Source organism: Megalobrama amblycephala, linkage group LG18 (assembly GCF_018812025.1).
Source record: "Megalobrama amblycephala isolate DHTTF-2021 linkage group LG18, ASM1881202v1, whole genome shotgun sequence".
NCBI lineage: Eukaryota > Metazoa > Chordata > Actinopteri > Cypriniformes > Xenocyprididae > Megalobrama > Megalobrama amblycephala.
In genome coordinates, this window is record NC_063061.1 from 30,719,935 (window position 1) to 30,747,658 (window position 27,724).

Consider the following 27,724-nt stretch of genomic DNA (forward strand, 5'->3'; position numbering starts at 1 on the left):
AACAAGAATTGTTTTGATTTCATGACTTTAAACCACCACTAACCCTAAATATTGACCTTTATGCATAAATCAACATGCTTTGTTTGTGCTACAAACATGAATAATACCTCAAACCATACAGTTATATTTTTCTAAACAATCACACTTACATTTTATCCCTTAAGGTGCAGTCACATTTAGCGAAGTTTCATTGTAATTTCGTGGGCAAAAAAAGATCCGCTGTCAATTTTAAATAATGTATCAATGAATTCTCTATGAATTTCCATCAACGACCCACTGAGAAATCTTTAGCTCTAATGCAAAATCCCAGATAGTGTGGCTTCCTATTAAAATGACCTGATTTTGCCTGCAAAAAAATGTTACCCCACCTAATGGGCGAAACAAAATATCATAGAGACATGGAGGTGGGCTATTTTAGGTCAGTAAGGAGCAACCACACAGAACACCTTAGCAACCAGATAGCAATGCCCTAGCAACCACCTACAACTTTTGGACAGGCAAAAATCACTCAAGTTTTCTTCGTTATATAAAAATTGAGTTAATTGCTTTACCATGTTTGATACATCTGAACTTCTACTACATCATGTACATGATTGCAACCATGAAACGAGAGGGAATGGACATGGCTGCATAAATGTCACCAGTGCCATTTGAAAACTATAAAATAATGTAAAGATTTTTGCATCATTGAGTCAGAGGTCAAAATGTGCTTGCATCCAAGATAAACCCTGCAGTGTTTGTGTGACCTCAGGTCTCTAAACACTAGATCAACTACCAGCCATCTGAGATAAATCTCAGCAATGGATAACGGATTAATTTTTTTTTTTTTTTTCCAAGATTGTGCTATCAAATAAACAATTACAAAAAGAAATAAGGGAAGCCGCAGGGATAAACATAGACACAGATCAGATATGATCTGCCTCATTCTCATATTCCGCGCACCAAGAATTCAATCAGCGTTTGTTTGTGCATGGAATTGCTGCTTGTTGTAGTGTCATAAATGACAAAAGATTCCTGTTGTGCACTCGGATTCAAAATGCAAATGCCCTTTCTGATGAGCTCAGCGCGTCGGGGCTGTTGCACCGTTTTGCAGAGAAGAGATTAGCCTGTGTGTGTTTGTGAGGAAGAGTGTGAATGGGTTTGTCGGTGCAAGGCATGTGTATGTGTGTAGGGAGAATATGTTTATTCTGCTCTGAGCCAAGCATATCATGCTTCTGTGAATGTGTGTGTGTGTGTCTCTGTGTGTGTGAAGTATCATACACACAAGGGAAAGCTCTGCAGGACTTGCATTATGATGACATGGAGTTGTGCGTAACAACAACGTCATCCTGGCGAGGAACAGCTCTCCAAAAAACACAAAGCGTTAAGAGATAATATCACACCATACAGCTCATATTCCCCACTATCAGAACTTACATCAGTTTTTCCAGTCCCTCTCTAATATTTGTTATTTGAGAATACTGTAGGGTTATTATAGTTAACTAAACATAAAATCATAAAAAAAAACATTTTTGTAAAAAAAATTAAATAAGATCAAATAAACTTATTTTATTTCTGCTTGTTGCTAAAGCAATTCATTGATGTGCTAAAATTACTAAAACTGAAATAAAAAATGGATAAAAACTGTACAGACATTTAAAAAAAAAAAAAAAAAAAACAGTAACTAATAAAAATGACAAAAGCACACAACAATGACTAAAACTTTAACAAAAAGTAAAAAGAAAACAGAAAATACAAAAATAAAAACCTAATAATAGTATCTCAATGATACTGAAATAACACTGTAGAGCCATTATCAGATCTCTTCATGGCTTAAATTTCAGCAACAAATTTCGCAAATAAAAAAGGTTATTCTTATAGCTCAGTTTCATGTTTATAACAATAAAAAATATCAGTATTTTTTGTAGTAGTATTCTTTTGTTTTTACCTGAGAAGCACAACTACTTGGGCTCAAACACTAAAGGGAGCCGATTACACAACAGCGTTTTCAACTAAAATGTAAAGCTTTTTATGCGTTTTGGCCGTTCGTTTACACGACAATGACGTTTTGTTTTGGGGGCCTGAAAAATCAAACTGAAAACGGGTTTCTCCGTGTACACTACAAAAGTGTGAATTAGTGAAAACGGGGTGTTGCTGTACACGTCCTCAAAAGTGAAGCCAAAGCATTTCGATCGCTCCTGGTGGCTGGATGCAGTATAGGTCATAAACTCCGCCCTTTCTATGTAAACAAATGGCACGTGAGACAAACTAAACAACTAAATTACACTTCAAAATAAATTTGTTCCAAAGATGGTTTCTGTCGTTTAGGCAGTTCAAGGGTTCGTTTTTAAATAAGTTTGGTTTTAGTTAGTTATTTGATGCCGTAAAACTGGGTGTGACGTCGTGATATGTGCTTAGTAGTTGCATTTACCTTAACAAGCCTTATGTTGTACTACAATCAGCAGACATTAAAATTGGAGCAGTCAGGGCACTTAAAAAAAGTTGAGGGGCATGTGGTGGCGAGTATATCCAAGAGCTTCAGCTCATACTACGCAGACTCGGGCTCCGAACAATGTAATTAGCGCAATATGTCACTTCTCTACAATGGAAGAGAGTAAAGGTGAGTCGTCCATTTTTTTTTCTATTGCCTTTAAAGGTGCCATAGAATGCTAAGGTGTCCCCTGAATGTGTCTGTGAAGTTTCAGCTCAAAATACCCCATAGATTTTTTTTTAACTGCCTATTTTGGGGCATAATTAAAGGGATAGTTCACCCAAAAATGAAAATTTGATATTTATCTGCTTACCCCCAGCGCATCCAAGATGTAGGTAACTTTGTTTCTTCAGTAGAACAAAAAAGATGATTTTTAACTCCAACCGTTGCCATCTGTCAGTCAAATAATGCGAGTGGATGGGAACTTCTACTATAAGAGCAAATAAAACTTGCATAGACAAGTCCAAATTAAACCCTGCGGCTCGTGACGACACATTGATGTCCTAAGACACGAAACGATCGGTTTGTGTGATAAACCGAACAGTATTTATATCATTTTTTAACTGTAATACACCACTATGTCCAACTGCATTCAGCACTCGTTAGTAAGGTCTGAGCGCGCTCTGACAGCGGCAGTGATGTCTCGTGCATAGACTTCAAAGAGAGCGAGACATCACTTTTTGAAGAATGCGGAAAGCGGAAGTACATGCAAGGGCGATAATATGTGTTTATAAAGCATATACAGTTGTATTTTTTCGAAAATGACAGATGGTTTCACTAGATAAGACCCTTATTCCTCGCCTGGTATCATTTAAAGCCCTTTGAAGCTGCACTGAAACTGTCATTTTGACCTTCAACCGTCTGGAGGCCATTGAAGTCCACTATAAGGAGAATAATCCTGGAATGTTTTCATCAAAAACCTTAATTTCTTTTCGACTGAAGAAGGAAAGACACGAACATCTTGGATGACATGGGGTTGAGTAAATTATCATGAAATTTTTATTTAAAAGTGGACTAATCCTTTAAGCTCACATTTGTCTAAGTTGAATGATGATACTGACTTGAGGAAGGATCCTGGATCTCATTCATAAGCCTTCTGCTTCATCAGACGCTCAGGATGCTCAGGCTGATGGACACAGCAGATGAAGTGCCAGAGGGCAAAGATGCTACAGCCAGAATCAGACCTGAATATCGCGAAGGATCTATATTTAGAGATCGCATTAGAGCCTTTTTGGATGCATGGAGAAGACATGCACCAAACACACACACACACACACACACACACACACACACACACACACACACACACACACACACACACATCAAAACTCACTGACGCCTCTGTGAGTGTGTGTTTCTGAAGATACGTTCTGCATCACAACAACCTGTCATTGTCCTTTGGCTTATTTCCTGTCTGGCCTCATTTTTTCCCTCTTTCTTTTTCAGTGTTTCATCTTTTTCTCCCTTTGGCTGTTTATGCTGTTGGTTTTTATGTTGGTAAGGTGTCAGACTGAATGAAGCATCTCGCTGTGGGGAAGCTCGGGGCTGATGAATGTGCTGTGGTGTTACTATGGCTGATGTTAATGCCAGATTCAAGTCAATCACAGGTGTTTCTTCTCCTGTTTTAACCGGGGGGTCAGTGAAACCGAACGGATACACCGCTCAAACGTTTGCGGTCATTTAGGGTGTTTTAGAAAGAAGCTCACCAAGGCTGCGTTTATTTGATCAAAATACAGTAAAACAGTAATATTGTGAAATATAATATTATTACAATTTAAAATAACTGTTTTATATTTTAATATATTGGTTAAAATGTAATTTATTCCTGTGATGAAACGCTGAATCAGCATCATTACTGATGCTCACGATCCAACAGAAATCATTCTGATATGCTGATTTGCTGCTCAAGAAAAATGTATTATTTTCAATGTTGAAACAGTTGTGCTGCTTAATATTTTTGTGATACTTTTTTCAGGACTCTTTGATGAATAGTTCAAAGCATTTATTTAAGAGCGACATGGACACACAAATCGGATCTGAACAGTTGCGATACACAACAGCTACGTTCACACTCTCAGTCCAAATCGGATTATTTGCGTATCTGATTGGAATCCGATCTAAAATAATTGACTGTCCACATTGTGTATCGCAACTGTTCAGATCCGATTTGTGTGTTCATGCCGCTCTTTCGTTTTCCTGCATTGGTTTCTATAACAATGACGTTGCATTGGTAGACATACGCCAACAGCAACTGCAACATGGAGGGGTTTGCAATACAGATGTTGTCTTATTTAAAAAATGTCAATGTGTAGATGCAGCGCTGGACTAGGCAGTGGCAGAAACATAGGAAACTTTATTCATCTCCGTTGGTTTCAAAACGTCTCCGTTATATTGTCATTTTCTGCACTTTGCAACAACCCAACACTGTTTCTGCAGCGACTTTCAAGGTCAAGGTCAAAGTTTATATAGCACCTTAAAACATGAATGTTGACCAAAGTGCTTCACAAACAGAGAAAAATACACACATAGTAAAACAGAAACATGAGTATTCAATCCAAAAACTTAAAAGAATAAAAAACAGAATTAATAATAGTCAAAAAAATAGCCATAACTTAAAAGGACTTAGAAGGCGATCATTTGTTTATATACATTTACATTTTTTTCGAAAATGACCGATGGTTTCGCTAGATAAGACCCTTATTCCTCGTCTGGTATCGTTTAAAGCCCTTTGAAGCAGCACTGAAACTGTAATTTTGACCTTCAAGGCCATTGAAGTCCACTATAAGGAGAATATTCCTGGAATGTTTTCATCAAAAACCTTAATATCTTTTCGACTGAAGAAATAAGGACATGAACATCTTGGATGACATGGGGGTGAGTAAATTATCAGGAAATTTTTATTTGAAACTGGACTAATCCTTTAAAGCTCTAATGTCTTCATTTAGCCAGGGCTGCTTATTTCGTTTGGTTTTCTTAACTTTGAGAGGAGCAACTGCATTTAATACTTCAGTACAAGAAGCATTAAAACGAATAACCATATCCTCAACATCCATGCCTTGTGTTTCAGCATGTTTCCTATAACAATGTCTGACGATTTTTACGTGCTGTGAGAAACAGATTTCCAGAAACGTGATTTGAATAGGATTTCAAACCACATATGAATGTGGCTTGAAACAGATTTGTAAAAAATGCATTTTGTCTGTTCACACTTTCTAAATCTAATTGGATTTCAATCTGATATGCCCAAAAATCGCATTTGGACAGTCTGAACGTAGCCAATGAGGGCCGTCAATAATTTTAGATCAGATTCCAATCGGATATACAAATAATTGGATTTGGACTGAGAGAGTGAACGTAGCATAAGACACTCCATGCCATGTAGAAAAACAATTATCTAAGTCTGTTTGCAGAATCTCTACAGTGCCCTCAGGTGAAGCATATGAAGTCTTGATTTGCTCTGAATGACTCTCAGATTAGCTTCAGCTTTGGGCCATGTCGATGTTTCATGCAAGCTTGATTTTCTCTGGTTTGAGCTCTGATTGGTGAATACACGTGTGTGACACATGCTCACAGATTCAGAGCATTGATCAAAATCTCCTCTGAGATGAGATGGACGCCAACAGACAGAAAAGCGTGTAAACTGCAGTGATTTGTTTAGGTGTGCATTGATTTCTCATCAATCCTGACAGCATGGCATGCGTTTGTGACTCGCAGAGCGCTAGTGTGGAGAGATCACTGAAGAGTGTCAGTGAATTTGTTCCTCACATGTAACAGCAGCACAGAAGAGCTCAACAGATGAACGGTTAGATGTGTGTTTTATTGACGGTTGTGTGATTCAATCTGGCTCCAAATATGTTTGACATCTGAGACCAGAAAACGGCTCCTTTGAGCACGGTCAGATCGACGTCATCAATAATTAGGACGATGCGTGGTTCATCTGAGTGATTTTCCTACAAATATAACAGCGCATGCACTGCTGACTCCTCACGTTCATAAATGACTGATATCTCTGAGGGCTGTGTGGATCACTTCCCCATGAGCCGCTCCATTAAACAAATTACAGCTATTACGTCTCTGCAGCGCTCATGTTTATTTATCTCTTCTTTTATACGAGGAGCAAAATACAGAGCTCAAGAAAGACAACATGTTGTCTGATGAGTTATGTTAGTATACGGCAAAGTTGGCCATCTGGAAAACTAGGAAAAATAAGGTACTGGCAATGTTCCCTCTAATTTTTTTTCTCACTGAGCAAAACTTTTCTCTGTTGAGCGCACATTTTGACCACCTGAGCAAAAACATACTTTATATCAGACCTGTACAATGAACGTAAACACACTCACACAAAAAATGGTTTTATCATAACTGTAACATTTAACTTTAATGTGCCGTTTCTATTTTATTTGACCCTTGATGTAACTTAGTGATTTATTAAATAATATGTTTGAAAACAAGCAGTTCAGTCACTAAATTAAGGTGACTAAATTAGGTTACCTGAGATGTTTTCACATTGCTGTATTAACTGTACCAGTCTTTACCAAGAAATTCTATTAAAAAATTATTTCTGTCCTCCTGCAGGACAGTTCAATTCTTTATAATCATATAATATGAGCAGTTACAATGATGGTTTGGGACAACCATAATGTGTTTTTGTACAGTCAATTATTAGCAACAGACAGTGTTAAACCATCAAAATTACATGTTTATTGCTTATGAATTTCCCAGATTTTATATACCAGGACGTTAAGATTTTTTGTGGCAAGGAGCCCTAAACAATCCCCTTGTGAGATCAATTTTTTATTAGGCTTACATTATGATATAATAAAATATAATATTTAAATATTTAAACTGATATACAGTATTATATCAGTTTAAATGCTTCCATTTGTTTTAATATATTATATAGTGAAAACAAACTTAAGCACTTAGATCTGATGGCTAAATATTTTTAAGAAAAGTGAATGTTAACTCTTTTATAGTTATCTAAACACCCCACCTCACCACCACACACACAAATCTATTTAAACTGAGGTATATCACTGATGTATTTTGAGTTTGCATGCTACACATGTGGTGGGAGTGTAATTGTAAATGTCTCAGAGTTTTGTTAGCATTCTGTGCCATTATTTCCACCACTTTTCATTAAAACATGACGTTTTATTTCTTTTCGTTTCGCGTTGCCTCTCGTATTGATGTATTTAGTCCGCAAACATGACAGTATTCTTACCGCGACTGTTTTGGCTCAGGGCCAGCCAGCTCACACGCGCTCAATCGTTCTCTTTCTATGAAAACTGTAAACCGCATTCACCGGTTCCAACTCTATAGCGACAATAACTCTATAGCGGTTGTCCAGAGCACTGCAATTATTTCTCATTTAAACTACTACAATCATTTTCATGTCTGTTCTCTGCGCGGCGATTATTTTTTCTGCGCGGCCGCGCACGCGCGCAGCTTAGAGGGAACATTGGGTACTGGGGACAGATGATGAAACTTTTAGAGAAAATTTGTGCTTTTTTTGATGAAAAACATTTTTATTTTTATTTAAAAATGCATATGCAATATACCATTCAAATATTTGGGGTCAGTAAGATTTCTGTTTGAAAGAAATTAAGTCTTTTAATTCAATTGTTCAAAAGTGACAGTAAAGACATTTCCATGTCTCTATTTCAAATAAATGCTGTTCTTTGAACTTTCTATGAATCAATAAATCCTGAATTTTTTTTATCTTGGTTTGCATAAAAATATTAAGCAGCACAATGGTTTTCAACATTGATAATAAAAAGAAGTTTCTTGAGCAGCAAATCAGCATATTAGAATGATTTCTGAAGGATCATGTGACACTGAAGACTGGAGTAATGATGCTGAAAATTCAGCTTTGACCACAGGAATAAATTTGAGAATAAATCAGGCCTGTGTAAGTGTGTGTACTTGGTATTCCCTACGTTATAGGGACCATATGTCCCCTAAAGGATAGTAATACTGGTAATTTTTGACCTTGTGGACATTTTTTTGGTCCCCATTGTAATGGTCTGGGTATGTTACTTTAAGACCCATGTTTGGGGTTTCCCCGAGTCTTGCATTCGGAGGCGAATGCTGTGCCATTCTGTTCTGCTTTGTGATTTTTCTTCGTTAATGGTAACCTGTGTCATGTGGATCATTTACAGTGCACTATAGGTTACACCATGAGGAAAACAGCTTATGAATCATACAAAATATAAGTTTTTTGAAAATCTAAAAATGTAAAAAGTTTTCTGTGATGGTAGGTTTAGGAGTAGGGGATAGAATATACAGTTTGTTCAGTATAAAAATAATTATGTCTATGGAAAATCCCCATAAAACATGGAAACCTGTGTGTGTGTGTGTGTGTGCATTTTTGTGACATATCATGACACAAATTTGTAGAATGACATGGGTATGACATAGGTAATACAAGGAGAGGGTGACTTATGTCCCCATTTTTCAAAAGGCTTATAAATCATACAGAATGAGTTTCCTGTGATGGGTAAGTTTAGGGGTAGGGGTAGTGTAGAGGGATAGAAAATATGGTTAAAACAGTATAAAAAACATTACGCCCATGGAATGTCCCCACAATTCACAAAAACAAACCTGTGTGTGTGTGTGTGTGTGTGTGTGAGTGTGTGTGTGTGAACCTCAGGCACTTTGGCTATGTGTCTCCTGATTCCAGTTGCATTCGTTTTATGAAAAGCAGCTTCAGCGTCACATTACGTTATCATTAAGCTAATATTATATTAGCATTACATTAGTATTTCTAGAGTAATTCAGTGCTGGAGGCTTTCAGACGCTGAATATGTACGTTTATAAAACATAACGTCTCAAACGAACAGCCTCTCCATAAAGGCGAGCGGGTCTGTGTGTTCCATTATTGACCGTGAAACACTGAACCATTAAAATGTGTAATTCCATGTCTGCCAGTTATGAAAAGCCATCTACCCCTCATTTACCAAAGGGCATTGCTTTATTTACTTCTGCATGCAGATACTGGCCTCTGTTTATACAGCCTTTTTCCCTCTCTTTCGGTCGCCTCTCTCTCTGGTTGAAGTGTTCAAGAGAGCCTCTTGTACAAATTCTCTCTTTCCGTTGTCACACATGTACACACGCACGTCATTCTGAGTGTGTGAAGGCCTCTCAAAGAGAAATCACTCATGTTCGTCATTATTACATGAAGAGTTGGTGTGTGACCTCGTCCAGCAGTCCCTCATCAAACGCTCCACTTTATATGTCAGGATGAGCGTTTTAAAGAGAATCGAGCACAAACCGTCACATGGAGCATCCGAGCCTTTTTACGGTTCCCGAGCGTATATTGTGATGAAATACTTTATGGAATTAATGACACATTTTACAATTATAGAAACCATTCCCCCTTATTTTTGTGAGAAAAAGACTGGAATTTAAGTCATTGCTTGCTGAAAATCATCTGCAGTGCATTTTTTATGGGCAAATTACCTAAGCCACTTTTGTGTGCAATATTTCATTTATTCAATAGGTGGTCAAAAGATGTTTTTGTATAGTTTATTTTGATCATAACTAAATCAAACAATATTTGAACATTTTCAGCAAATAATGACATTTTGTTACTTTTGTTTCATTTTATTGAAATGTAAAGTACTGTTCAAAAGTCTAGGGTTAGTAATATTTTTGTGAACATTTTTTAATACTTTTTAATCAGCAAGGATGCATTAAAATGATCACACGTGATAATAAATACATTAATAATGTTACAAATACATCACAATTTGCACAAAAATATTAAGCAGCACACCTGTTTTCAACACTGATAATAAGAAGAAATGTTTCTTGAGCAGCAAATCTGAATGATTTGAAGAACTGTGTGACACTGAAAAGAGCTTCAGCTTTGCATCACATACATTGCATTAAAAATGTATTACAACAGTTATTTAAAATTATAATAATATTTCACGATATTAGTGGTTTTACTGTATTTTTAATCAAATAAACACAGCCTTGGTGAGCATAAAACTACTTTCAAAACATTAAAAACATTTACTGACCCCAAACCTTTGACCAGTAGTTTATTTTAGAGTAAATACTATATAAATGTGAGTATTGTAGCATATCTCCATACTGTCATGATGAGTAAGTTCTCTTCAACTGTTTCATAATAAACACATGGCTATATTTTTCTGCCATCATCAAACAATTCAAGAATGTCTCATAAGCACATCCATCATATTTATCCTGACAAACAGGACGCTGGAGCCAAAAGCTCCATGTGTTGTACACACGTGTGTTTGTTTCCCTCACAGCTGAATGATTGCTTTCTACTTCTATCGGTTTATCTGTGTAAACGGATGCTGTGTATTCCACAAAGCAAGGTTAACTTACCGTCACATTTATCCTGAACTCTCGGTTGATTAACCCAAACATTGCTTACTCGTGCAGGTTCCAAAACCCGCGGTATGGAGTAGGTTTAGTCAATGGAGTCACCATGGAAACGAACGCTAAGAAAAAGCGTGCCAATACAAAGCCACTTTAATGCGAGCCTACAAAGTTAGCAAAAGTTAGCAAAAACTAGCGCTGCGGTAGGCAGAGAAGGAGACCGGGGCCATTTTTTTTTTTTTTTTTTTTTTTTTGAATGGATGTCAATGGAAGAGAGGCTTCACTACGCTGAATAAACTACTTTTGTGGGAAAACGGATGATTCGACAGCCCATCGGCTAATCTTCAACATTTTGGATTTATCTATTTTTAGACTTTACACTAAAAAAATGCTTTTTTTTTTTTCTGTCACGGACAATTGACGGTATTCAGTTTTCTACACTTTTCATTTCAGCGCAAACAGTGATTGACTGTCGCACAATTCTGAACGAAACTCGATGTCAAGAATGAAATTGGTTATTCGTCCGCTTGTTAAAGGATTAGGCCACTTTTAAATAAACTTTTCCTGATAATTTACTCACCCCCATGTCCAAGATGTTCATGTCTTTCTTTCGTCAGTCGAAACGAAATTAAGGTTTTTGAAACATTCCAGGATTATTCTCCATAGTGGATTTCAACGGCTACCAGGTTGAAGGTCCAAATTGCAGTTTCAGTGCAGCTTCAAATGGCTTTAAACGATACCAGACGAGGGATAAGGGTCTTATCTAGTGAAACGATCGGTCATTTTTTTTTAAATACAACCGTTTATGCTTTATAAACACAAAATATCTCCTTGAACGTAGGCTACTTCCCGTTTTCGCATTCTTCAAAACGCTTACGCTAAATATTTTAAGCCTTTCCTATTCTACTTACGGAACAAACACGCGCCAGTTTAGTTTTTTTCCGTAAGTAGAATTCAGCGACGCGGTTTCTGGGTCCAAGCCTCGACTCGTTTCACTTGAGAATGGCATCTCCACAGCCGTTTATGAGTGCTATTTATTCATATTAAACATTTAACATTTAAAGTTAAACATTTAAAATACTTACAGTCTACACAACAGTCTCTGTGCTCACAGCGTCACAGACATTAATATATTAACGATTTATAAAAGAAGAATCACTGTCTGGCCATCTGGGATTTTTTTGTAGGCAAAACCCGGAAGCAACTTAGCATTTTAGGACTTCCTGTTCCATCGCCCTAAAGTCTATGGGTTTTTTGAATGGGTTTTTGCTAAATCGCCTGAAATAAGGTCTGTGGTTAACAAAGCCTCTAAGTATTTTCACGTTTTGATCTATGACATAAAACACATCAGTTATAACCCGCTTGTGATTTTTTTTAAATCGGCGGGGACTTTAGACATCATGACAAACAGGTCATTTGGACAGCATTTCTCATGAAAAAGTAGATTAGTATTCATACACAGCGCAGATCATAATCAGCAAGCATGTTTTTAAATAAAGTTGTTTTTTAAATACAGTTTGAGGAAGCTTGGTGGTGGTGACGTTGATCCACGGTCCATGGTGTGCTGTAGTCCGTTTATAGCCTACTGTTAGCTTTTTATATCTGACGACTTTATTTAGGCTTCAAAATCTATAAATGTTGTGTTAACTTGTAAAAATTATCTTGATAGACAAAACGTGTAAGTTTCATAACCCTTTGTTAAACACAGAGCTTATTTTTTGCGATTTTCCAAAAGTCTATGGGAAAAATGCATAGGCTTTCGATCGAGGCAACCACTAACTTCCGGGTTGTCCTACAAAAACACGTCATCTCTGAGGTACAGTAGGCCAGCCCGGAAGTAAGCGGCACACGGGTTCCCTCGATCGAAAGCCTATGCATTTTTGTCATGATGACATCTAAACTCCCCGCCAAAGGAAGTAGTCCCTTTTAGCAACTTGTTAGCAACGTTTTTAAATGGAAACGGTGGTGCGTTGAACAGCCTGTTCTGATGACGCAAGAGTTGCAACTGTGGCAGCTGTGAAGGCCATTCTTTGTGTTCTTTTTGAAGGATTGATATGCTGTATTTTTACTATAAAAGTCTTATGACAAACTTGTCTTCTAATATCTTTTATCAACCAATTGTTGCATGTACCGAGCTGCAGCGGACACATTTGTAAACGACTTTACTTGGACCCAATGTGCGAGCTGTCTCTTTAATACCGCGTGGTTTATATACATGTTGCTGCTGATTGGGCTGACATTTTTGACACACCCACCAAACAAGACAAAACATATCTAAAACCCGTTGCACACTGTTTCCAGGAAACATGTCGTTCAACCTGGAAACCATAGCAAAACGTTGTGCGCTGGTTTGAGCTTGAACATGCCCCAGAAGTGATGCAACTGACGTTGGTAGGTCATGTGACAGTAACAACATGGCAGATGTAGTTCTGGATTTCATTCATACTACCCATATTCATACTATATAAACTGCTCCGGAGCAGGTTATGTTCAGAGAGAATGTTGCTATGTCTACTTGCATACCCTGAAATTTACTTCAGGTTTTGGAACTGAAAGTTACAGTAATGCATTTATAATGGAAAAATCTAATTTGCCTTGATATTTTGACACATAAGAGGTCTTTGTACCATAAAAACATCCTGCAAGTTTCATAGCTTAAACAAAGCATTTATTTAATAAAGCTCCAAAGCAGCTTGTTTGGATATTGTGGGATTTGTGACATTGCACAGGCAAATATCTTTGCATATGACTGCCTCCAGAGCAAGGCATCGACGAATAGTTTTACATTATCGCATCATAGGTCCCGCCCAGTGGTGTTCAGTCGATTAACAGCTGACTTTTGCCCACACCGGTTGCAAGTGGTGCATCTCACCATGTCAAAAGCAAATATAATTTCTTATAATCACTGATGCTTTCTATATGTTCACTTTCTTACATCTTCCACGTCAAGAGCACAAATGGAAGCATAAAGGAAGGCTCGCTTTGATGTGTCCAGTTTAAACAGCTTGTGTGTGTCTCTGTACAGACTTCAGAAGGATATACCAGCGTCAGGAACAATTAAGAGGTTTATTTTTAATGGTGTCATGGATCGCGTCGAGAAGATTATTTGATTATTCAAATAATTTGACTGCAGATAGTTTTGTAAAGAGGCACAGTATAATGGCGAGTTTGTGTTTTGTGGAGAGTAATGTTTTTTAAACACTCGTGTGCCATAGCAAGTGGGCGTTGCTACTGTTTCCTATGCATATATTAGTGTCCACACTAATAGTTTGGTGGATACTGATTAGCTGTCAATGTTTTTATCGTTCATAAGCTGGAAAAAAATCGTTCTGAAAGTGTTTACAACAATATTGGTTCTCTGTGCCATTATCATTGTAGTTGTGGTGTGGACTCTGCTATTCTTTTATATTTAGAACAATTTTAAGAACTATATCTATCGTTATCGTTATAGTTAACGTACTTGGTGTGAGGTCCCACTGCTAAAAGGATCATTTAGACAACATATTTTAGTAGAGGAAATAAAAAAAGTGCATTTCTGCCCTTGCATTTCTCTCATTTCCCCATTGACTTCCATTGCAAGTGCATTGCTGTAAACACAATTTTTGTTTTTGCAAACAGAGAAAAATTTTCTGTGGTCATCAACAGCATGTCACAGATTCTGTCAATAGAGCTTAACTTGTATTGAACCTAAAACATTCCTTTAATCCATATAAAATCTCAATAAGTCACTCTTGAAACACAAAGAGGCCACAGAAAGACACACAAGAGACTCTCCTGTCGCTTATACCGTAGCAATTTCAACATCTCGATCTGAGCGCACTGGTTAGAGGGCCAACGGAAATACATTCCTGTTCAGACAAGTTAATACGTCTGTGTGTGCGAATGATATCCTCGGAGAAATGGAAGATTAATGCTACAACAGTGGCCTCCTATCTGCCAAAGTGCGTCATTCTTTCTTCTCTCCCGCTGTACTCTCCACTGCATGGATGCAGGAATGAAATAAACGAAGCAGGGGGGACGCCACACAGTTAGCCGGGATCAGTCAGAAATTTGGGTCGGATTCCAATAAATACATATCACACAGCTTATAGTAGGTTGTAAAATAACGAACAAAGACATAGCGCACTATATTAGGTTTCATAGAGTTCTACAGGTTGAGTTCAAGTGAACAAACATTCACACACACACAGGTGCATATATGAGTGAGAGGATGTTTTTGCTTAAATGACTCATTTAAGTTGTGTGGCTGTATTATTAATAATTTATAATATAAATATAATTAGTAATAAAAAATTTGATTTCTAAAACTACATTTAACAAATGTAAAAAATAATAAAATAAAATAAAATAAAAATACACCATAATGGGTATCAGGTTAAGTTTCAACCAGCCTGACACAGCAATACTTGCTCAACCAATGGCATGAGTTGGGGGCGGGAATATCTGTATGTTTGACCAACAGTTGGGTTCCTGAAATAAAAACTCTATTCATTTTCTCCATAGGGAAATTGATTTTTAATGATAACTAACGACGAGGTTGTTAATCGATAGTATTTGCTTCAATTAAAGACGTCAGCCCACATTATTTCAACTTATTTTTTCAAAATAACCGTGTTTAACAGTGGGATTCGTGGCGAAAAACTACATTACCCATGATGCTGTATAGAAAATTCCACCAATCAGATTCGAAACAAGCAAACCGCACCAAAAAAGCTATTTAGCTCCGCCCACTCCCATGAAGCGTTGCAAATTATGTAATCAAGATGGCCTCCCTGGTCTCTCAAAATACTTAAATATTTGCATATTTTGCAATAAACTTAAAATATATTGTTCTTATATAATCAACATTTTTAAATGAGTAGTTTTATAGTTCTCCATCATTTTTAATTCCATTATGCTGTTCGCAATGCTTAAAATAATCGTATTTAACAGGGGAATTCGTGGTGAAAAACTACATTACCCATGATGCTGTACAGAAAATTCCACCAATCAGAGTCGAAACAAGCAAACTGCACTAAAGGAGCTATATAGCTCCGCCCACTCCCATGAAGCATTGCGAATTATGTAATCAAGACGGCCTTCCTGGTCTCCCAAAATACCTAAATATTTGCATATATATGCATATTTTGCAATAAACTTAAAATATATTGTTCTTATATATATAATATATATATATAATCAACAAGTTTTATATTTCTCCATTTTTCATTGTTCGCAGTGCTTCATGGGATTGTAGTTCTTTCTGTTACTAAAGCCATTAAGTACCCAGTCTTGTACCTTTTTTTTGTCTGCTTTTCAAATACTTTTTTGTTTCCTCAGAGTTTGCAATATGATTCACCCCGTAGCTGGTTGGTTTGGTTCATTGCTTATACCGCTTTTAACAAAGACTTTTCAAAATCCCTATAGGAGAAATGAATGGGAAAAAAAAACTTCCAGAACCAATGCTGCTAATAAAGTGGGCGGGCAGTGTTGCACTCTATGGCAGATAGGAGGAGTGATCAAGAAACCTGTTTGGGGTCCATCAGAAGTATGTTTATTTTGCAGTTTTAATTTTTTTTTTTAACTTGTGGCAGTCTGATGAAGTAAAGAGTCAAGACAGGGATATTTCTTCACGAAACACAAAATATGGAAGGTCAAGTGCAAACGGTTTTAAATGCAACATGCTCAGGTTGTATACTGAATATTGAAAAAAATATATTTCAGATCATACAACACATACAAAAAACTTCTCATACTGCACACATACATATGCATACTGCACAAGTACCATAGTATGCCATTCTGAATATATCCATTCGCATTCTGCCAGAAGTCACAAAGGTGTACTGGCCCTATAGTTCACAAGAGGCAAATGTCCCCTGATTCCAGAGTGGGAGTGTGAGAAAGACAGCTGACCTTTCAGTTCACCCGGGGCAGGTAAGACTCTGATAGAAGCGGACACCCGAGCAAAAGCCGGCTTTAAAAAACCAGAACAGGGTGTTTGATGGGTAGGAACGTCTGCAGCTCCCTGAAGATGATAGTACACACTGGGTAAGGACAAACACAAACAGCAAGCGATCGGTTTCATTGGAATGTGTTAGAAAGCCCTTAAAAAACCTCAGTACACATTAGGGGCGTAACGGTTCTCTTAAAAAAAAAATGAACCGTACAGTTCTCCATACGCGGTTCATCTCAAACAACGCATACACATCTATAATATGGTTTGTTGAAAATAAATAAAACAGACAAAGTTAGGCTAATATATGTTTCTGTCGATGGATACGCATTCTGGCTTCCCCTAAACTTTGTTCAGTGCGAGTGCCATAGTCTATGCTCGAATATGACCAGTCATTTATGCCGTCATCACCCGGGTGTTGACCTGAACAGCACACGTTGCTATTTGTGCTTAAACTAAACTAATTTAATCCTTGCCAATTTAAACATTCGAGCGCAAGGCGCGAAAGAGAACTCGCTCATGCACTAAAGATTTGTGCACTCATTCGAAGCGCGTATACAGCGTGCAAATGTTGAGGTCTCTTTCAAGTCTTGAGCTTGAACTGACAAATTCACAAAAAAAATTTCAGCATACCCGTCTTGGCGAGTATCCTATCAAACATAATAGGTTATGTCTTAAGTGAACTTAAACACTCGAGAAAGAACGCATTTGTTTAGTATCAGTGTACTGTATCAGTGCATTGTATCTGATTTGTTGTTTAAATGGAGACCCTTTTCAAAAACGTAAACTTTGAAATCCTTTTTCAAAAGTTTGAGTTTTCAGGCTACCAAAACGCCGTTGTGGTGTAAATGAACGACCAAAACGCATAAAAAGTTTTCCGTTTTTAGTTGAAAACAGTGTCGTGTAAACAGCCCCTTAAAGTGAGAGCCGCCTAATTTACCTGCTGTCTGTTTGTAATGTTAATCAAAGGTGCCCAAGAATGCTTTTTCACAAGATGTAATATAAGTCTAAGGTGTCCCCTGAATGTGTCTGTGAAGTTTCAGCTCAAAATACCCCATAGATTTTTTTAAATTAATTTTTTTAACTGCCTATTTTGGGGCATCATTAACTATGCACTGATTTTTTCAGCGCGCCGCCCCTTTAAATCGCGTGCTCCCTGCCACACGAGCTCTCGATTATATTACAGCACATTTACAAAGTTCACACAGCTAATATAACCCTCAAATGGATCTTTACAAGATGTTCGTCATGCATGCTGTATGCATGCTTCGAATTATGTGAGTAAAGTATTTATTTTGATGTTTATATTTGATTCTGAATGAGTTTGAGGCTATATACTCTGTGGCTAACGGCTAATGCTACACTGTTGGAGAGATTTATAAAGAATGAAGTTGTGTTTATGAATTATACAGACTGCAAGTGTTTACAAATGAAAATAGCGACGGCTCTTGTCTCCGTGAATACAGTAAGAAACGATGGTAACTTTAATCACATTTAACAGTACATTAGCAACATGATAACGAAACATTTAGATAGACAATTTACAAATATCACTAAAAATATCATGCTATCATGGATCATGTCAGTTATTATTGCTCCATCTGCCATTTTTCGCTATTGTTCTTGCTTGCTTACCTAGTCTGATGATTCAGCTGTGCAGATCCAGACTTTACTGGCTGCCCTTGTCTAATGCCTTTCATAATGTTGGGATCATGGGCTGGCATATGCAAATATTGGGGCGTACACCCCGACTGTTACGGTGTTATGTTGAGATCCGCGTGTTTTCCGGAAGTCTTTTAAACAAATGAGATTTACATAAGAAAGAGAAAGCAACGGTGTTTGAGACTCACTGTATGTCATTTCCATGTACTGAACTCTTGTTATTCAACTATGCCAAGGTAAATTCAAATTTTGAATCTAGGGCACCTTTAACCAAACAACAAAAGACATGGAAATTACTCACTGCTCTTGATTGAATTGCTTTTGTAACTTTAATAATGAGTCATCTTTATTTAATTAGTAAATATTATATGCAATGTTGTTTTTACATTTGATTAGCTATTTTATTTAATTTCTGTAAGCCTGAAAACTACTGATACCTGAAAAGCACTGTTTATTTTATTTGTATCTTTACTGTATTTTTTTGTGCTGTTGCTTGTAGTTTGATTATTTGTTCTTATTTTATTTATTTTTGTTTGACAGTATAGTCCTTCCCCCCCTGAACATACCACATACCGAATCGTACAGAAACCGTGACCATACCATGATAAAAACCGTGAGTAATTTGAATCATTGCACCCCTAGTACACATACACGGCACATTTTACATTAACAGAATGAACATCATTTTTAAGGATCAGATCATGAGATAATAGAGAGAGAAAAAAAAACATCTACTATAAAAGTTCACTGCAACTTCCAACAAGAACATTTACTGAACTACAGCAAAAATGACTCATCTATACTTTCCCACAATTTCCTGACGTCACACAGATAAATACATGTTGCTGTTTGAGCAGCAAACTCAAGCACAGCACACAAAGGGGGCGTTCCTTAAACAGACCGCTTAGAGAGAGGCTGAAAAATAGTCACGAAACACAGAATAAATAAATATAAGCATAACAATGCTTGATATGACTGCATTAAATCTTTATACTGTGTTCGGGACCTGACTCCTGAAATAATAGTTACTACACTCTAAAACACTCTGACATCTTTTGACATTTGAGACATTATTCAGTTTTCTTATGAAGCTATTTTCAAGGAACCACACATGCACACACACACATTCTGACTGGGTTTTGTCCTGCAGGTGACTTTCTCAAAGACCTTCAAGCTGAGAGCAATTAGGTTTAAGAGCAGTGAATCTCTGTTTTACTAAGGTGAAAGGCTGTTATTCAGCTCACCTAACACAGTTGGTTCACTGTAGGTGTAAGAAAATAACACCAGTCTGAGACAATTAGTGGACAGTAATATTAATATGCAAGTGAAAAGTTCACCTGCCTCATTATATTACAATAAATAAATGTTAAAAGGTTAGTTTACCCAAAAGTAAAAAAAAAAAAAAAAACTGATATTATTTACTCCCATTCATGTTGTTCCACACCGACTGTATAACACAAAATACTTTTTTTTTTTTTTTAAAGGCTGTTCATGTTGGGGTTTTTTTATTTGCACAGAAGGAAGCAACTCATACAAGTATGAAATGACGTGATGGTGAGTAAATGACAGAATTTTCTTTTTTTAGTTGAACTATTTCTTTAAAGCACCCAATCATACCTCACTGACTCACTGTGACATTCATTACTTCAATCAGTCCACCTTACCATCCTCCCACTGCAGTGAAATTCCCTCATGTTTCCCTGCGCTGACAATCAGGAGTGCACATCTTCACTATAGATGAAGATAAGAAGTCAATCTCAAAGAAATAAAAAAACAACAACAACCCCATATGGGTTTGTTTTGGAGGTTGAAGATGTGCACAAGAGTCTTTTGGTGTGTTTTTAAGCTGATGTTTTAACATGTGAATTTAAATGTATGTATATATTTAATGAATATATATTTAAAATGATTAAAAAAACACTTATGTTTTGTTTATAGTACTTATTTTGAATATTATATACTGCATATACTATATATATATATATATATATATATACACACACACACATATCATATATATACATATACATCCATACACATATCATATATATATATATATACACACACATATACAGTATTGTATATACAGTATATAATATTCAAAATAAGTGAATCTAATAAGTACTAGTAAGGAATATGCAGTGATTATTAACTGATTATGTTCTAGTCACTATTAGAATACATATTAGTAGGCTTTCTAATGAATACAAGAGACATACAAAATAGAGATGTAAATTATTATTGTGTGTGTGTATATATATATATATATATATGATATGTGTATGGATGTATATATATATATATATATATATATATATATATATATATATATATATATATATATATATATATATATACACACACACACACACACATACATACATACACACAATAATTTACATCTCTATTTTTCATGTCTCTTGTATTCATTAGAAAGCCTACTAATATGTATTCTAATAGTGACTAGAACATAATCAGTTAATAATCACTGCATATTCCTTACTAGTACTTATTAGATGCCTATTTATGAGGCAAAAATCTAATTTGTTTAATTTACTACTGTGAATGCTTTCATAGTTTTAAAAAAAAGTTTCTAAAGTCTATGTTTTACTAGTAGTCTATTCAATTAAATTAATAAACTAGAATAAACACTAGGCATCTGTCATGCTCTTTCTCTCTTTCTTTCTCACTCACTCACTCGAGCTCGCGGACTCACATCAATTGATCCATACAGGCAGCCCCCCCTCTTCTATTTATGTGAGGGGGTATAAAAGGAGCAGTCTGGTCGGGAGCTCTCGGAATTTTTCTCTTTTTGCTCAAATCCACGCGGACAGACGGCACGGAGATGTCGGGCACTTCGCGCGCACAGCTGTGTTTCCTCCTGTTGAGCGTCACGGCTCTCCGAGGACACGCGCGCTTTCTGGACATACAGGTGAGATATTCACACCTGCTCACACACATAGACACAATCATTAGAGTAGATTTATACAACTTCTGATGTGTATATCCTTTACTGTGACCTCAATATGTTGTTTTTTTTTAATTAGTACTTTGGCATTTAACATTCATTATACAATGTAATGTTTGTATATGATAAATAATATATATGATAGCCTATATATTTATAGCTAAATGATGTGTATGTACAATTTGTATTATACCATTCATTGTGAGTGTATGCACTGTAAAATATGTACTTAAAGCATTTCTTTAACATCTAAATTGAAAGGCTTGATTCAATGCAAAACCATTGTTTAATATGACTAAAGCATGGTGAAAGTAGTGCACATAAATATGTATGATTAAATATATGCTTTTGTATATTATAATGTATTTTGTATAATATTTTAGAGCCTTTTATGAAACTTTCAAGCTCTTTCCAACCATTTTGGAAAAATCCTATTGTTATTTTCTTGAGCACAACTGATTGAAATGCAATCCTAATTTATTAATATTGCTTGTTTTTACCATGTCCTGTTTCTTGTTGTTTTATCAGGATAACGAGATCAGCCCAGAAGGATTATTATCTCTGCTGAGCTCTGAATTAAAGCGAGAGTTACCAGAGGAGTTTGTGTACCGCAGAGCGCTGAGTGAGTGACAACCTCTGGGATTTTATTTGCCAAAAAAACACACGTCTCACAATGACGTATCATGATGTTGACTTCAGATTTGTTTTAATAAACACATTTTTTTACTGTCCAATTGATATGGTTGCACAATATGGCACTGCTTAATATTTAAAGAGTGGTTATTCATCACATATACTATGTATATTTTCATTGGGTACAGCCCTTTCACCTTTTCTTGTCTTTATCTTCCTCCGTGTCTCTCAGGATGTCTGGATATGGTGGCCATAGAGGGTCAGTTTACGTTTACAGCAGAACGTCCACAGTTAAACTGTGCCGTGTTTTTCATTGGCGAGCCTAGTGACATCATTAGCATCGAGTATGATTCGGTCAACATCGACTGCAGAGGAGGAGACTTCATAAAGGTGAAATGTTCACACATGCACTGTAAAAAAGAATTGTTGGTTTAACTTAAAAAAGTAAGTTACCTGATTACCTTGAAATCGAGTTCATTGAAATTAAAAATTTGAGTTAATGCGATGAAGGCGACTGGTTTAATCGACGGAAACCCAAATTTATTATGTTATCTGAACCATGAGTTGATTTGACAAAAGAAAAAATGTGATAACAAATCATGAAGATAATTTTTGCACATACACAATTCATTACCCATAACAACTTACATGCTTGTTGTTTTTCTGTCTTGATTACAAAATGTGATTTAATTGTATTACAGACACTTATTTTATTATACATATAGAGAAAAACAGCAGGTGTGTTTGGGTGTATTTCTGTACCTGTGCATTGTACACTAAGCATCACATGTGATGTCATTTTAAGCCAAACCGTACACAAACAACCTTATTTACATTGATCAAACACATTCTGCTCTAAAAAAATTTAATAAAAGATCCAGTTAAGCAAAACTGCAAAAGTAAATCCAAACTAATTTCGTCATACATTCGGAAAAAGTTCAGCTTTCATGGACTGTGCAAGGTTTATGCTAATTAAATGCAGTTTAATTGGACTGAAAAACGCACACGGGATATTGTTACAGTTAATGTGCTGAATTAATTCCTGTTCAATGGAACGGACATGAAATAAACGGAAATTCATTACAATTTATTAGCACTGAAACAAAACTGGCATGAACTCAACTGACCTGGAACTATTGCAGTCGGGTTTGAACTGAAGGGAATTATGTAAACCGAACCTGACCTGAACTAAATTGAGTTCAACACAGTTAACTTGAACTGAAAAGAACTACACTGGGGAAAAAGGATGGCTTTACAGCAATTTTCACTCAGAAATTGCTTGTATATTTGAAAATGGAAAGTAACACATTGAATCAAACATTATATTTTAAAGTAGTATTTTCTTGTAAAATGTTCCCCAATAATCATCTTTGAACAATCATTTTTATAGTACACTGAATGCAGTAGATGCTGTTAAATGCAAACTTTTTTTTTTTTTTTTTTAATCTTGAAGGTATTTGATGGCTGGGTTATGAAGGGCGAGAAGTTTCCCAGCACACAGGACCATCTTCTTCCTCTGTACGAGCGTTATTCTGATTACTGCGAAACCGGAGTGTCTCGACCAATCACACGGTCATCTCAGAATGTCGCCATGCTGTTCTTCAGACTCCACCAATCAGGAAGCAGCTTCACAGTAACATTCCGCAAACTCATCAACCCGTTCCGTAAGTGCACGTGTTTTTTTTTAAACGTGGCATTTTGCAAGTACTAATGAACTTTTGGTTTCGTCCCAAAGGGTTCAGAGCATGGCTCATGCCTCATGCAGAATCCATGCTCAAAGCTTAACTTGTAAAATACTGATGGTTAACCATCTGTCTCTCTCTCTTTTTGTAGCCTGTAATGTTGTCTCTCAGACCCCAGAGGGCAGTTTCACCATGGTCATTCCACAGCAGCACAGGAACTGCAGTTTCTCCATAATCTATCCAGTTGAGATCCAGATTGGAGAGCTCAGTCTTGGTCAACACAATGATCTCAAGGTGAGCATACAGGTACATCTCATTTCCGGTCAAGAATCATAGCATTTACACAAAATATATCTGTATGATGAGTTTGAGACTTCTGCTTTATCTACGTAGCGGTCCGTTCTCGGCTGTGCTGGTTCTGGAGACTTTGTCGAGCTTCTGGGCGGAAACGGCATGGACACATCCAAGATGTTCCCTATGGCAGATCTCTGCTACTCCTTTAATGGACCAGGTGAGAATTCCCTCTTTATCTCTTGTGCATCTTCATTTAGAGTGCAAAGAATCGTATAAACCTGCCCATATCTCTCTTCCCTTCAGCTCAAATGAAGGTCGGCTGTGATAACACTGTGGTCAGAATGGTGTCGAGCGGGAAGTTTGTAAATCGAGTTAGTTTCCGATATCGGCTACTGGGCCACCAAGAGCTTCAGCAGATGAAGGGCAACAGCGTTGAAGACGTGTGTTTAAGAGCATAAGACCCTCTCCCTGTTCCCTGCTCTTGTTAGGGGGGGGATGCCAAACTGACTTGAGTTTGAGCCTGTATATTTTCCTTATTAAAAAATTATTTATTTTTTGCCTCATCTTTTCATTTGACTCTTCTGTTCTTTTTAATATCATGAACTTGTAAGATCTGTGGCTGATGTTAAATAAAAACATGTACTTGTATTGGTGCACATCACTGTTTTGTTCAGCATGTTTCATTTTGAAGTGCCCAAATTAAAACTGGAATCTAGCGAGCGGTACCGCACAAGTATTAAAATACAGTCTGTACGAAAAATGTAATTGTCTTTATTTATTTATCTGTATTAAAGAACTTTTGTAATAAAATCAGTCGACATGAGCAAAGCAAACTCTGGTTACAGTAATTATTAATTTTACATCAGAAAACACTGACATTTACTCATCAAATTATGTCACAAATTACTTGGTGACCAAGCTCGAACTTACAGTGCAAAAGGTGAATATAAACACATCGCTTTATATATATATATATATATATATATATATATAATGAATTTGCAATGCTTTTTGTTTTTTTTTCAGTGCCATTAAAACAGCAGAATCTAATTATCTCACGGTATGTAATTTTTGTTACCCAATGTCAGCAGTCATCATGCGCTAAAAAGCAATTATTGCTTGAGAATATCAATGCTTATTTATGAATGCAAAGCAAAATGTCAAAGCACTCTAGTATACATCAGCTGCATTGTAATTAAGCCCTTTTATCAAAAAATGTAATCACATCTAAAACTCTACACGCCAGAACAAGATACACGACTATCCTTTTAATGAGCTCAAGTCATTTGGGCCTCTTCATGAAAATTGCTGCCCTGAATTCAATAGACTGCAATTAATCACTATTGTTAAATCAACAGATCGATTAATGTTTTATCGTCACACTCTTGTACTGCAAATGCTTGCCATTATCGCTGACAAAGTGCTCACATCATGACCGCATAGGAGATCAGTTTTGCCTTATCCTGTCAAATCTGTCCTATGATGGAGGGCACGTCTTTCTTGTGCATGCGCCAGGCGTCGTCAAGGTCCCCTCAACATCTTGACTGTCCCCCAACATGACGCAGACACTAAAAGAAGTGGTGGTACTTAAAGGAATAGTTCACCCAAAAGTTATTATTATATACTGCTATTTAAAAATGGGTTATATAAACTTTTCTTGCTAGTTATGTTAAACACATTACGTTCTTGGTCCATGCAATAAACGCATGTCCCTGAATGAACATGGTTTTATAGCATATTTTTTAACTGCTCGAGTAATGTTAATGGGTGTGAAATCGTGTTCCATCGCCAGGCTGTGCTGGGGAGGAGGGAGGGGGCATGAGATCATTGCAGGGAGGGATAAGCCCCCCCTTGACACCAGGCCTGAGTTGGATGCATTTAGCCTAAATTAAATTCTTTTTGTGCCAGATAAATACTGATCTTTTTGTAACTGAATTATATAATGTAGCTGCTCCTTTAAAGTCCCCCTGTGGTAAAAATCAGGATTTTAATGTTGTTTATACATCTGTGTGGTGTTTTTAATATACTTTAATACAAACCATGTGCAAATTCATAAGTCAACACCATTGTGAGTATTTTCTATTTAAAATTGCGGTGATCTGGAAGGCGGTTTGAAATTGCTGACGTCAATTGTAACCAATCGTGTCAACGTGCCGGTGGGCTTTAGCATGTCATTAACTTGAACTGCTCTCTGAAGCGGGAGAGTTTCAAGAAGCCAGGTTATCCTGGCATATTTTTCTGTTGATATGAAAAATCAGGTATATTAGCAATATAACGGGTGTATATTACGATGTTATGATAAACTATATTCCTTTCTCCACTGACTTTCTGAGTTGTTCAGAGCGTTTCTAAGGTTGCTGATTCGCAAACGGGAGCATGGTTTGTAACGTTAGCAACACATTATTAGCAGCTGTTTGATGACGTAGCCAAGCAAAAGGCTAATCATGTTAATTAGTCATGTATCCGACATTGTAAAAAGCGATACAATTGTGCAGTTTTTTACCTCAGTAAGTTGACCAAGTGAATCTCTGAGCTTGTGCATGTGAGTGGAGGCGGAGCTAATTAGCATATTCATAGATCCGCGTATAATTAATGAAGCAAGTGTGTAGTTACATTCAGGATTTTTTTTTAAATGTGTCATTTTGGTGATCAAAGATGAGTTTTAAAGGTGCCCTAGAACCAGATTTTACAAGATGTAATATAAGTCTAAGGTGTCCCCTGAATGTGTCTGTCAAGTTTCAGCTCAAAATACCCCATAGATTTTTTTAAATTAATTTTTTTAACTGCCTATTTTGGGGCATCATTACCTATGCACCGATTCAGGCTGCGGCCCCTTTAAATCGCACGCTCCCTGCCCCCCGAACTCTCGACTATAACACAGTGCATTTACAAAGTTCACACAGCTAATATAACCCTCAAATAGATCTTTACAAGATGTTCGTCATGCATACTGCATGTATGCGTCGGATCATGTGAGTATAGTATTTATTTGGATGTTTACATTTGATTCTGAATGAGTTTGAGGCTGTGCTCCGTGGCTAAAGCTAACATTACACACTGTTGGAGAGATTTATAAAGAATGAAGTTGTGTTTATGAATTATACAGACTGCAAGTGTTTAAAAATGAAAATAGCGACGGCTCTTGTCTCCGTGAATACAGTAAGAAACGATGGTAACTTTAACCACATTTAATAGTACATTAGCAACATGCTAACGAAACATTTAGAAAGACAATTCACAAATATCACTAAAAATATCATGTAATCATGGATCATGTTAGTTATTATTGCTCCATCTGCCATTTATTGATTAGAGGGGGACTTTAAACTGCTTTAGTATAGTCGGTAGCTTGCAGTTTAGCAAGCTACAGTTGTTTAGTTTTTTAGTTTCCAACGCTGCTTTGCTGTAAAATCATTAAGCACCTAAAATTTAAAAAAAAAAAATTTACACAATAAATCAGACTTAAACTTGACATGAAAAACACAATGTACTCACATTAAACATTTTTGAGTGTTGTAACACCTCGATAAAACCAACTTACAAACTTACCTTGTTTTTTTGTAAACATAAAAACATAAATAGTTATTAACATGCAAGGCACAAAAGCACCTAAAATATGGTGCTGCACCCTTGACAGAGGGTGAGAGAAAACAAGTACAACAGACGCCTGCATTGACAAGCGCTTGTGTGAGGGGGTTATGAGATAGCCGCAACTTTAGTTTAAA

At 36.6% G+C, this 27,724-nt stretch overlaps 1 protein-coding gene across 2 annotated transcripts; it reads left to right on the plus strand.

Annotated features, from left to right (window-relative positions):
- Positions 1 to 21,150: 21,150 nt before the first annotated feature.
- Positions 21,151 to 24,832, plus strand: LOC125253348 (corticotropin releasing hormone binding protein). Of its 2 annotated transcripts, none has more exons than XM_048167286.1 (7): positions 21,151 to 21,354; positions 21,919 to 22,012; positions 22,256 to 22,413; positions 23,477 to 23,687; positions 23,857 to 24,011; positions 24,099 to 24,216; positions 24,303 to 24,832. In XM_048167286.1, exons 1-7 carry the CDS (start codon positions 21,268 to 21,270, stop codon positions 24,455 to 24,457), a joined length of 978 nt encoding a protein of 325 aa, XP_048023243.1. In that variant the 5' UTR covers positions 21,151 to 21,267; the 3' UTR covers positions 24,458 to 24,832. The 2 variants fall into 2 exon arrangements, with proteins under 2 accessions (XP_048023243.1, XP_048023244.1); XM_048167287.1 differs by having other exon boundaries at positions 21,158 to 21,354; positions 23,857 to 23,999.
- The last annotated feature ends 2,892 nt before the right edge of the window (positions 24,833 to 27,724 follow it).